General features: G+C 41.9%; 1 protein-coding gene across 1 annotated transcript in view; it reads right to left on the bottom strand.

The window, feature by feature from the left end:
• Positions 1 to 297: 297 nt before the first annotated feature.
• LOC136437187 (protocadherin-7-like) overlaps positions 298 to 14,264 on the bottom strand; it is a 79,520-nt gene continuing 65,553 nt past the window's right edge. The window contains exon 3 of the mRNA XM_066431670.1: positions 298 to 1,118. Coding sequence (XP_066287767.1) covers positions 298 to 1,118 — 821 coding nt within the window. The remainder of the gene's footprint in view (positions 1,119 to 14,264) is intronic.

The following is a 14,264-nucleotide window of genomic DNA, read 5'->3' as shown; positions in this document are numbered from 1 at the left end:
CATATCATCACCGGTAAGTACCACTCAGACACCGGATGGAAACCCAATGACCTCTGCCCTTTGCCCTTGAGTTTGCCCTTGACTTTGCCAATAGAATGTTGCGTAGGATACTCTACTTAGAAAATCCAACATTTCATGTAAATAGAGACTGGCAATCTTTTTTACTCGTCAAGAGCAATCTGGCATTTCAGGTCAGGTGGCTGCACTAAACATTCGGTACTTTTCAACACAACAATTAATAATCGTACATCATATTCACAGATATCTGTATATATTTTCAATATAAGTTACATATTCTTAGACTCTGAAGGAGCTGAATGTAAGTTCGTCGAGCTCACGCGCCAGTTCTTTGGGTTTATACGGACTCGAATCCCCGTACGGACTGTCCGGCGGGGTACCTTCCACATTGTCCAACACCTCCGATACATCCTCCATGTTGTAGAGTTCGTTCCCCTCCTCGGAACTCGTGCTACTGTCCCCCAAGGTCGTGCCCTTGAACTCTCTGTTGGGGTCGAAGGTCCGTAAGCACAAGGGTTTCCTGTTGGGCTTGACGCCCTCGTACCCGGTAAATCTGGGGTCCGCCTGGTGCGGACTGTAAGAATTTTTGTTGGAGTCTTCGTAAGGAGTTCTTTGGGTGACGTTGTTGTCAACGAACGCGTTCCTGTTGGGACTGTTGTAGGCGGCATTCCTGTTGGCGTCCTCGTACAAACTCTTCCCAGTTTTCACGGGGGAATTCCGATAGCTTGCCGCCGCTGCCGCCACGTGACTCGGGGAGTTTTTCAAGTTCAACCCCTTGCTGCTATTGGTCGGTGACGAGTGATGCGAGCCGTCGTAGCTCGCGGGAGAATCTGGCCTTTGATCGACGAACGTAACCTTCCTGCCATTTCCAGAGGAAGGAGTGCTGAAGTCCTTGATTTTCAGGATCTTGGCTTTCTCTGGGCTGTTCCGTACGGGGGAGTTGCGGCGGCTGTGGTGCGATGGGGAGTTGTTGTTGCTGCCGTTGATGTTGGGGATGTGGTTGTTGGGCGGCACCGGCATCCAGCAGCGATCCGAGTGGCCGAGGATGCGACACTCCTGGGTGCAGCGAGACAGCACGTTGCAGGGGGGCGGAGGCATTCCTGTGAACAAGGGAGAACAACAGTTACCATCAGCATACACTAGAAATATTTTGTTTCTGTTGTCCCAATACATCAGTGTGTACCAATGTTATGAAGTTTTTTAACAAGTGGCAGCATGTGGACAAGGGAGAACAAATGTTACTATTAGCATACACTTAAGAGTCAACAATGCATAATATTTTGTACCTGTTGTCCAAATACAATAGTGTGTATTAATGATAACAGTTTTTGTAACAGGTGGCAGCATACAGTTTGAAGATTGCAAAAATCAATATGTATACACAGGGACAGCCCTTATAATGTTCTGACGCCCCAATGTTGTGAAACCCATATGTTCAGATACCCTGACATTAGGGTTAGGGGTTTTTGGAACATACATGTAGGGATGTTGGGAATGTAAGTATGTCATAAAACAGCAAGCATTTCAATCCACAGTAAGCAGTGCTGACTCATTATGAAGACAAGCAGAATTTTTCAAAGCAGAAATCAATATCTAAAGGGGAACTGAAAAGCGACAGATTGAAATGCTGACGGATTAATGTTCATCGTCATCACCTTTGACATGGTTTTTCTGTGGCATTTTCAGTCTGCCATATCTTATCTACACATGTCAGGATAATTATGAAATCATCACATCAGCTTGTGGACAATGAGAACAAAATGATAACCATCAGCATATACTAAAAAGCCAACAAGTATTCAGCTAATGTAGCGAGTGCAGAATATTTTCTCCCCTATACATTAGTATGTAACGTTACCAAAAGTTTTTGTATTGCAAATTTTCAGCTATCAGAAGAGAAAAAGGTGTCGCTATATTGGTTAAACAAATCATAAACTTATCTCCTAAAGAAATTTCCTGTGCACCTAGAACATCTAGTATCCACCACCATTACAGGCTTAAAGTTATCATTGATGATATAGATAGCAATCTGCAAGAATTGCATTTCTTCATAACATTTTCCTCTTACAGTATTCTGTAAATGGAGCACAGTTGATGCTGTGCGCATACTCCACACAGCGGGTGTTTCCTCAGGATTTACCGCAGGCGGAAACTGCCCATAATTTCCTACAGAAATCTAGCCTGCCAGCTTTCCTTAAATATACTGCTGCCTGCATCATTCTCGATAACTCCCACTGGCTTTATGAGCAACAATTTGGTCGTTATTTCTTTCCTACAAATTGCATAGAAACCAGAAAATCGCTCCTACCAAATCCGCGAGGACACACGCGTAATTTTCTGCAGGAAGAACGATAATACCACACTTTGCGTAAGTGCTAACACTTAGCTGTGACTGCTTTTATGATATGCTACATTAAAAGCATCATTTATGGTACCCGAGGAAGAGAGAAAGGAAAGAGATTCTGTGCTGTAACTACCGGCACCCATCAACCGTCAACTGTGGTGAGAAAGTTTATGGACGCCTCTGCGCAATTTCCAAGGTCATTCTCCGTTTACAACCCTTGCCAATGGTACGTGTTTGAAACATAAAAACTGTCATATTTCTTTTTACTGTTACTGTAACAGGAAAGCATACTTTTTACTGATCTCCGGTAGGGGAAAATATTTTTCCTGTCATTTCAATGGGGAAAAGGGGATTTTTTTTACAGTTCTTGTAACAGGAAAAGTGTATTTTTAGTGTTTTTATTTAAATGCATTTTGTTAAAGCAGTGCATTTCGACTGTTTTTATTAAAGCCAAAATGCTACCGGTAGTAGTCTTATCAAAATGTATTTTGCTAAGGCTGGGCGGCATGGCCGTTTCCCTACAGAAAGCAAATCCAAATTCCAGGGGGAAAAAAAAAGCGGAAAGCACTAATTGTTCATACTTAAACCGTCATCTGTGGGGAAGTCGTTTCGGGCAAATTTTCTCAGCAGGGCAGAATCCAATACCGGGCAGAAGTCATTAATGGGGTCCCTACTTTCAGCAGAGTGGCAGTTAACCCACTGGAAGCTAATAGTAGTCATTTGTAAAACATTGAGCGGAGGTCTTGTTACAGTTGAAATGGACCCAGACCCATTCCGGACCATTACATACGTTCTGGGGGCATCCTGGATTGTCAGAAGGTCTTTGTGCTTCACAGGAAAATGCTGCCAGCTTAATCCCTTACCGTGCAAAACAGGATTACCTATAGGCTGCAACTGTCATCTTTGGCAGGGTTTTTATTACACGATGTAAAATATACAGATGAGATCAAGCGTGAAGTACAAGATGCTCACATGTAGTAGATTCTAGAAGTTGTGTGAGTGCTTTTTGTTTGTGTGTGCTCTCTATGTGTGTGTGTGTGTGTGTGTGTGTGTGAGCATTTGTCTGAATGTGTAACACTCATATAACTTTACTGTCAAAACACTAACTGTAACCGCTTTTAGAAAATATCACATTTGACGTCAACATATATTCATATATCATGGATGCCTGTGTGTACATGCATCTGTATGTGTCTGACTAAGTGCGTGCAAGTATGCTTAATGCTTTTGAGTGTCAGCATGTATTTGTGAGCGTAACACACATATAACTTTACTGTCAAAACACTAACTATTACTGCTTTTAGAAAATATCACATCTGACATCAACATATATTCAAATCAGTGCCATTACTGTGTGTTGATAGCACTCACCATTGGGCAGTAACTAATGCAAATGTTCGAGTGATAAAAGAATGCATTAAAGATCACTTTCCAGGGTAGATGGCGGAGTGCATTAACTGGACATTGATATTCTTTTCCATTCAATTACCGAGCAGTCTCATCTGGCCCCACTTACCGTTTCCATTTCAACAGGACTGAACATTAACCACAGTCACCATAATCTGTTATTCCCTCCAACAATCATCGCGCCACCAGTTGGTTTGAATAATACGGAAGGGCTCGAAATACTGGGTGCATGTGCACCTTTGTGCACCCAACATTGGAGCCGTGCACCTAATTTTTGACTGTGGGAGCACTGGTGCACCTAGGTATTTTTGAGGGGTATACGGTAATTCTACTATTGTGCACTAGTATACAGAATATTCTTAGAATTTGAGTATCATAAAAAGCTATGTACTATTTTGCTGTACTTTATTTGATGTTTTACTTTAAAGTTTTTAAGTCAGCTTTAAGTCTTTCCTGATATTCTACTTTATCTTATGTTGTGCACCCAAAATTATTTCTGTGCATCTAATTGCTGATTCTAAATTCCTCTGTGCATCTATTCCCAAAATTGCATTTCGAGCCCTGCTACCTGATGTAGTATTGTGATGGAGGATCGCATCCCGCCTCATCAAATATTGAATGAATTGAATAGAACACAAATCTGCGGCAGATAAATAAGTTAAAAGCTATGATTTCCTTTTACGTTCATTTCTGGTTTGGGACTGCATCAATATTTGGTGCCTTACTACTTGATGGCTGGAGAGAGGCCTCTTTATGATGTCTTCATAACTTTTTATGCACAAGCTGTTCAACTAAGTATCTTTGTTTATGGACTTTTAGACATGAGAATTCCTTCAGTACTTTTCATTATCGGGGAACCAGGAGAAGTTTGGAGTTGCAAAAGGCCACACCAATGCAACTTGTTGGTTCTTGCCGAATACTGAACTGGACGATCAACATGAAAACATGAGTCTGAACAGAAAGTCTGTAATTATTCTGTTGGGTTTATAAGAAGAATTCAAACCCAATAGAAGTAGATCTAGATTTTAGCACTTCATTTTATTAGTATCTTTGTATAGCTATCACCTGTTTATATCACTGTACTTATATATTACTATCTTTATTCATTAGTAGATGAATTTGGGATAATCACTTAGGCTAAAAGCCCTCGGGCATGGATTTGCAAAAAACGATATTATCTTCGAGCACACAGTTTCAAGGACGTCCAACCCCCATATGATGGGGAATAAAAGACGTAAAATTGGAGAGAGAGAGAGAGAGAGAGAGAAAGAGAGAGAGAGAGAGAGAGAGAGAGAGAATACAGATTCAAATTTTCCTCCCAGCCCTCTGTTTTCATATTGTCCCCTTGCTTAATTCTCTATCTAAAATAACCAAGGACAAAAGAACTAAATTAGCATAGCCTATAAGTAAGTTCTATCATCATTGCTCTAGCACGAACCTAAAACAGAATCTGCCAAGACCAGGCACCTTCAACATATACAAGCCAGAGTAAGAGATCCCATCTTGTAGATATAGCATTATGATGCACATATTATAGTTTGTAAAATTTCTGGTTCTGTGTTTCTGTGAAGTACTCTACACATATGTGCAGCTGTCGCAATTCCCCCTCAGTTACACAAATCATCCAGTCTGTGCTTAATTCACATGCTTGCTGTAAAACTTTAAATTGCTGCCATTTGCCATTCCCGAGATATTGGACTTTTCCAAACCAATTAGACAATTGGCACATCCCCCACTTTATCTAAATCCTCTGCACTGGAGGGAATATAGCTGTAGTGTGAGAATAGGAAATCTCCACCGTATATTGCACTTGAATATGTCTGATTTATTGCTTATGCACAGGCAACCAGATTCAAGCATGTCAATACGTGTACTGAGGGAACATAACATTTCCTACATGTAACATTACAATCTATATATTTCATGTACTTGGGTAACTTCAAGAACTGTATGCAAAAGCAAAACATAGCAGAATGTGTGTAATGGAAGGTCTATAAAGGCTTTCTTTCAAATGTATTTTCTATACTACATGTTTGACGTACTAATACACTGCAGGATATACACCTATGAAAATCTACAACTGAATGTACCTAGAGAAACAAACAAGGGAGCTTTTGAATTAGCAAACCAAGTTCATCTTTCCAAAACTATCACTAGTATCAGTGCCCCAATCTCCGCAGGGATGTTTAATTCATGGCACCAGGCATGTCACACATGAGGAATGAGCCAGATTACTCACTGCTACCAATGCATGACACGCCAGCAATTGGCTCGTCGGAGATTAACTGTGTAATGCTCTGAAAAGACAACACTGCATCCTGGGCGAACACTGATAAAATTGTTTTCCTTTCCAGCTTTATGCTGACATAGGCGACGGTGGCATTTAAGGGCGGCTGAATTATATATGAAGTTTGTATGTAAATGTTGTGAATAACGACGATCGAGTGAGCGGTGGATGTATTAACAGGATCGGATGGATGATAAAGATGGCGGCTGAATCCGTGCTTATGGAGAAGTAATCAAAAACCCAATAGTCACTTTGAGGCATCTAATCTTGTCGTCTGGCCATTATCGCAGCATGACCTCCCAACAAGCCAGTTAACCACAGAACCGTCCTGCGTCTTGCTGCGGGGGAGGAAGGCGGAATGGATCTCGATCCAATTTAACTACTTGAAAAGCCGTTCTTCCGCTGATTGTGGCAAAGAAGACAAAGACTCTTTTGGACATGTACAATGCACAGTACACCACAAAACTGACACTGCATGCAAGCCGAGGGAATGAAAAGTACCAACCTTTGGGTCCAAAAACATGATCGGTTTCTCAAAGTAGAAGGCAGACGATTTTGACATTCACCTCTTTCATAAATTTCCAGACTTGTTTAAGATTAACAAAAATAAGAAACAAACTTCATCTTGTATATCTTGTTTCTTGAAGACTTCTTGAGCACAATTCTTAAGACTTCCAAGATGTATCAACCTTTGCAATGTCCAAAATCAATGTTGCTACCACAACCACAACAAACAAGGCAGCCGATTTCAACATTCTTCCCTTCTTTCTAAATATCCAGACATCTTATTTCTTGAGGAGTTTGGCCACCACTCTTAAGACATTCAGGACGTACCCACACCTGTCTTAACAATCTACTAGACGAATCAGGTAGAAGAAGTGTTCATTCAATGATACACCCACATACTATGACATAGCCAATCTTAACATTCTACTCTTTTCCTAATATCTAGACATCTTATTTTCAGCATTCTTAAGACATTCATGGCATACCCACACCTGTCTTGGCAGTCTACAAGACAAATCAGGCGGAAGGAGAGGCGTTCATTCAATGTTACACCCACGCCACCCTCCGTCTACCGTGTACGCAGCAGTAATATGAAATTGCACGGTGGGAAGCCCTGGCATTTTGCCCATCAGATTGTCGTTTATGAATCAATACCGGCCATCATTGAAAGGGAGGCACAGCAGATAAGGAAACCCTTTCCTTAGTGATCCAATAAGTCAATAAGTGACATGCGACAAGGCATCGCACTCAGAAAAACATCTACGCATCAAGAATATACGGTATGATTGAAGATTCCCACCCTGTTACCACGCTTGCACATTGTATTCTTATTGCTAAGTACTTTGTATATTTATGCTTTTTCAAAGATGATAAACCAAACTTGGCACTTTTTAGAAACAGATTAAAGAACACTATAGAAATAGATGTCTAAAAGGACAACCATTGTTGTAATTCCAATTAAGGTTACAACAAATACTTTTGATTTTCTATGTATTATTATGTACTACTCTATACTTTCTGTACACTGTATTGTGAATGTTAACAAAGCTTGAAAAAGAAAATCAAGAAGATACATAGCCAGTTATGTCTAAGAATTAATGGGATAACTAGACTGCTTCCTCCTAGTCTATTAAAAGTTATAAATAGAAAAATACATTAAAAATGTGTCGCCAGACTGATTATTCATTAGCATCTTTCTCAAGCTGGCAAAGATTAAGTGTCAAGAAAATGAGGTGTTAATTCTGGCAATGAGCTGTTGATTCTAACGTTTGGCACCAGCATATCTGAAACAGTGAACTAAATCAACAACAAATCATAAAATTCTATACTATCTTGTTCAGTTCAATCCCATCCAAAGATATAGCCGTTGGGAAAGGTGCATTTGTTAACGACTATTAAGCTCACGCATACCTGTACATACCTAAAGGGATATCTACTGTTGCAACATTTTATTGCCAGACAGAATGTTCATGATCATTATGTAATCTGCCTTTCTTGATATATTTGGCGCCGTGTAAGAAACATGCCTTAAGTTAGAGAGGGGCTTTTACGATACACACCTGGGACTCGCATACCCACAAAACCAGCTGACAAAACCACTTTACAGTCTCCTTAGGGAGATACCCACACTCCATTTTCCATCCATAAGCATACTTAAGTTGATACTTCTCTCTAGGAAGGTCCCTTCTCCAGAATTGAGCAGTCAAATGTTAGAGTTGATGTGAGAGAAAGCTTGCGGGCAGAAAGCCAATTTTGTGTAGGGCTTACTCCACGTGTTCGTGAATGGACAAGTTTGTGGGAAAACAAGTTTGAACTTTGAAAAGCACGAAAGTTTTCCTCCCTTGGGTGAAAACTGCAACTTCAGATAAGGCCACAGCAAGTAATTTTTATGGATGACATCAGCGCGCTCATTAATTTTCGCCTGATTTTGTAAAAACAAACAAGAAATTTCTTTGCTCTCCGGCGGTGGTCAACATCCCAAAAATTGGCAAACATGTCGTAAACGTTGACAGTCTAAGGTGTTTCATTGCATTTGTTCTAGTTAATTGAGCTTTATACACATCTTCAAGAACAGTTTAATGTTGACAGTCGAAGGCGTTTCATTGCTTATGAATACCCAGTTTAGTTCCTGCCCATAATGGTATAACAAGCTGTTTTCTGCATTTGTTCTAGCAAGGACATTATATAATGTCCTTGGTTCTAGTTAATTGAGCTGAATACACAAGGTGTTTCGTCACATATGAATGTGTAGTTAGTTCAAATGGTACAACAAGCTCTTTTCTGCATTTGTTGTAGTTAGTCTATTGAGATGTATACACATCTACAAGGACATGTTTACTGTTTAATCAAGGAGGATTTATATATTGTATATGAAACCTCATAGGTTGAATACAGGTATAAAAGACCTGTTGGTCATGACATCATATTTTGTCGCCTCAATTCTTGTTTAACAAGATTTATGATCTCAAAATTTGAAAATATAGGAATCTTGTTTTTTTTGCCCGCCTTGTTTTTTTTTCGCCCTATCTCATTAGTTTTGGAGTCTGCGGGGGATGTCATCCATAAAATTTACTTGCTGTAGCCTAATCTATTGCTGTAGGGTTGTATGTCCCTCGACTGAGAGCATGTGTATCATCCCATGGTTGTTACTATGCCCTCCAGTTAATAACACATCTCCTACACTTTAAAAAGGAGAGGCAGGTGCCCTTTCGCTTGATCGTGATCGTGTACAACATACCATTAAATATACTCTCAGGGCAGCTGACATTTATGTCTCGACAGGCTGAACTTCCATGGGGGTGACGCACTCCGCGAAAACTTCACAGCAGAAAATCTGTCTTCATTTTCCCTCCATTAAAATTCCATTTCGCACCCCCTGCCGGCATGCTACGGCGGGCCGGGCAATTCATTTCTCGCACGGTCATGGGTAATAAGTGTGGCGAACGCCGCTACACAGGGAGAGGGGAGGTCCGTCCGAGGTAAGTAAAAAAGGAATTAGGATGCATGAACTTGTACAACATGCAGTTCCACTGGGAGAACAGCAGATCTGTCTTCATTTTCAACATATTAGACTGGAGTTTTCCCCCGCGGTCAGACCACACCTCTGTCTGACAATTGCTCTCCCCGAGGCAATAGGACTAGCACTGGTGACAAATGGGCACCTAGGACGGGGAATACGGCGCTCCCTCACATGGCATTTGGATAGCTGATGCTCCTAAATCTTGCGGAGAGTGGGACGGGTCCTCGGCGGCTGGCTGTTGCCCAGAATCAAAGGCTGATAATGAGCGTCTCATTAGAATTCACCTCGGAGCATCATTCATCCCGCAACACGTCTCCTTCCCGGAGTGCTCGGCCGCGGGTTAGCGAGGAGACTCTTGGCACCTTCTGCGAGTCTCCAGCCCGGTGATATTTACACCTTCTTAATTGAATCTTGTGGAGCAAGGAGCGTTGACCCGCCCTGTTGGATCTGTCTTCGTTTGGGGGTCACTTCTGTGGCTGTGTTGCTGGTAATAGTATAACACCTGTCTGAGTCCCCCATCACTCACCAGCTCCTGCTGCAGCCTCTGCACTGGCAGCAATGGATGAGGAGGCTCATGGACAAACAGCTTTGGGGATGTGGTCTTTCACAGCTTTCTTCAAGGAATACAAATGTTTTTCTGATACTGATTTACACTAAGTCTTGCTGTGTAGTATTATTTTGTTTTCTTTCTTTGAGTCTGATTTGACATGTACATCTTGTTGTAGTTCTTAGGAACATCAGCCACAACAAAGTTGCTGCAGTGCAAGTTTTCCTTTACGTCACTATTAAAGCTACCTGCTGATGATGACAGAGAAGGTCAAAGTAGAAAGAAAGTTGTCTATCACCAGGCATGTTCTTCAGATGAGTCTACTGTCATTTTCATAGATAACTGAACCTCCACTGCTCCAGATTCTTTGAAAAACCTTTAAACATTTAAATCAACCTTCCACCAGATGAAACAAAAGGATAACATAATGTATTCAACAGGAGACATTGAAAAGATGGCTTCCAGGGATGTGAAAGTTCTATCTATGAACTTGCTGCTTACTGTCCTTTACACTGATCTCACAATCTTCACTGCTCTAGATGCCAAGTTGCCCTCAAAACCTACATTCCAATCCACCTTGCCCAGATGAAATAAAGGGATAACATAATGTATTCAACAGCAGACACCTTGCAGGGATGTGAAAGTTCTATCTATGCATCATGAACTTGCCGCCTTCGGGTGTAATAATCTCATAAAGTGGCGAGCCTAGCCGTCAATCGAAGGCACTTCTGACACCTGAAGTCCCCAGCCGGATGAGTTAATCAAAATTTCTACCTGCTATCAGTCAATCAAATTATCAATTCTTCACTTCATTCTTGACCCCTGCTCGTCTCCAAGTCCTCCCCTTGCCGCTATCCGGCCCCACAAGACCAGCACCACGGACTGACACCTGATTAATGCAAGCCTCGCCATGCTCAAGGGCAGGGGGAGGACAGAAGCGAGGATCCCATTTATTATGTCATTAATGGCAAGGTGCAACCCTTGAAGTTTGGTCGAACGGCTCATTATCTGACAGGCTCCGGTAAATGGAAGACTTCAATCTGGGCGCAGCTAATTTTGCACACGAGGGCCCCCGGGAAGGCAGACTTTGTTTTCATCTAGAGGAGGAGAAACTGCAACTTCTTGGTCTGGTGGGTATGCAGATACAACATTCGTCTTCGTATAAAGTTTTACTGCGGAGTCTTTCATCGGAACAGTTTAGCAACTTGACCAATTAATTCCCGTCCCCCGTGGGAGGCAGACCCAGATTCAGCCAATATTCGCAATTACTCAGTCGTCGGTCTCACGGATGGTCGCGCTCTGCAGTCAGTGCACTGTTGGGCTGCCTTGATTTCAATTTAACTATGGTTCGGAACAACCTGCAACTATTTTGATGGATCCTCTCCTCTTGAATATCATGTCATAGAAGCAGCAGCTTGCCTCTTCCATCTATCAGATGCAGAATGCAGAACACGAACAAGCAGTACAAGCAACAAAAGTTACTGCAATGCCGTTTGGCACTGTTGGGCTGCCTTGATTTTAATTTAACTACGGTTCCGAACAACCTACAACTATTTTGATGGATACTCTCCTCTTGAATATCCTGTCACAGAAACGGCAGTCTGCCTCTTCCATCTGTCAGATGCAGAATTCTGAGCACGAACAAGCTGCATGACTCTATACTATGAGCAACAAAACTTGCTGCAATGCTGTCTGGCACTGTTGGGTAGTCTTGATTTCAATTTAACGACAGTTTGGAACAAGCTACAACTCTTTTGATGGATCCTCTCCTCAAAGACGCAGCAGCCTGCCTCCTCCATTAATAAGAAACAAACAAACAAATGCTGAACCAAAGAAGCCACATGAGTAGCTGAAGTTATTAATTTATCCTTCTCCTTGCTGCTGACACACCTATACATTCAAATTCTTATTGGCTACAGCAAAACTTGGCTAAAAGCACCATCCAGCCTCCTATCAGATGCATAATGTTGACCGTCAACAAGTCACTGCAATGCTGTCCCAACTAAGAAAATTAACCTCCTCCCTGCTGCAGGCACTTCTATACATTCAAATTCATATTGGCTACAACAGACCTAAGCCAAGGACATGGTTAAAAGCACTAGTCAGCATTGTCCTTTGAATAATGTGTCAGAGTTTTCGCTGAGATGGGTGTTCTCCTGGCGATGTGGTCTCCACGGCTCTGGTATTTCAACCCCCCTAATTGCCTGGTTGCGAGTGGCCACAGTGGACCCAACCTTATTGTAATCTTCCCTCCAAAGAGCCCGGCTACACAAATGATACAAGATAGCTATGAGACCAGGGGGTCGCTAAGGGCTGCATCTGTCTTAATTACACCAATTGGCTTAATTGCTGACGCCCCCTTTGACTCCTGGGGACTGATTTTCACATCCAGAAGGTAGCAGATGGTGTCCGGCAGTAAAACGTGTAAAATGTGTCTCCGTCTAAGAGCTTGTCTCGTGGTGAAAGATTTGCGGGGCTTTCGTGTTGTTCTACATCATCATTCTTGTCGGTGCGCGTCGGGTTTACGGTGACACGGGGCAGGTTGCGCCGGGAGCGGACAATAGCCCCCGGGCACTTCCGCATGAAATACGACAACTGTAACGGCGAAATTGCCATCTAAGTCCGCGACATGAAATACGGCATTAGCCTGTCCGGTGCAATCCATTACTGGTAGATTTGTGACATTGGGTTTTTTCTTCTTCTTCTTTCGTTTAACATGTTCCCTTCTGAATGCAGCTTTCAAGGTTGAAGGATAGAGAGGCAGGATGAGAATATTAAGTAGGAAAGACAGTTACCCCGGGATTATAACCGTATACAACTGAGCTAGGCCGCCATTTCCTTGCATTTTTAATAACAATGATTTGGAAGTAGATAATGTTGAGCTGCTGCCAGGGAGGTCTGATGTAGATGTTAATGTAAAGTGCGTTGGCGGTGCTTTGGAAAATCTGGCCTCAAAAGGCTGTATGGCATTTCAATATTATACAGTAGAGCATCAAGTGCACTTTATTGTAGATAGTACTAAATGTGTTAAATGATAGAAGTATTCTATCTAGTTTTATAGAAAGTAACTTCTTCACTTTAGATGTATGACTAGCCCTGAAAGATTTATATTCCTCGTGCGTTTTGATGAAGTGACTATTAGCTAAACCCATGCAACCCCACATTTTCACCATTATCGGGAAGCACGGAATTCCATGGAAGTACTTTGGAAAATACCATTTTATCTGAAAAGTCTGTTAAACGTATCATTTCTTGTAGCGAGGTTTACCACAAATCCCGCTCGATGTGCTGTGGCAGCGCTTTATAAAATCTTATCTGAGACATCTGCACTGCATATCAGTACTTGCATCAAGGGTAAAGTTCATTCAACTGAAAGTGCCAGGGCGGTGCTTTAGAGAATACCGTTTCATTAAAAAAATCACCGCTAGTACCAATACTCATTGCACCTGTCTACCATACGAGCAATGGTTGTACTTTGGTAAATATCATCTCATCCGAAACATCTATTGTAATGTCACAGTTTAGACCAAGGCTTACTTCAAATATCTGCAAAATGGGCAATGGCAGTGCTTAAGGAAATACCGCCTCATCTGAAGAGTCCACATGACATATCACGGTGTTATACCGCAAATGCACAAACTCTGCTCAATGTGTCAAGGAAGTACTTTACAAAATACCGTCTTATCTGAAAAGTGTGTACCGCAGACGAGTATTTTGTACCCTGCTTTGCTGCAAATTCCACCAAATGTGCTGCAAATTCCACCAAATGTACTTTTCTACCAGAACGCAAATCAATTTCATGGCAGTTTGGCATTGGCTTACACGTATGGCCTTCTTTCGAGACAGCGCACAGCAGTGCTTGAATGTCAAAGTACCTTCCAGCTACAATTTCTGTACGCAGCATGCCAGCTAGTGCCATAATGCACAAATTCTCAGATCGATGATCAAAGGGAAATGTTCCTAAACCTGACAATTTGGCATTTCTGCTCCCACACGCAGGTGCATTTGGCACTTGTGTTTCACAGAGCGACCTACATAATGATAAGGCCACACAAATTCTATTTGCTGGTTCTCTGACATTTGTATGTAAGATTCTAGCAAGAGGAGATTTTAGGCTAGAGTGAAAACTTGCACC

This window comes from Branchiostoma lanceolatum, chromosome 6 (assembly GCF_035083965.1).
Source record: "Branchiostoma lanceolatum isolate klBraLanc5 chromosome 6, klBraLanc5.hap2, whole genome shotgun sequence".
Lineage (NCBI taxonomy): Eukaryota > Metazoa > Chordata > Leptocardii > Amphioxiformes > Branchiostomatidae > Branchiostoma > Branchiostoma lanceolatum.
This window is presented reverse-complemented; position numbering and strand designations above follow the sequence as displayed.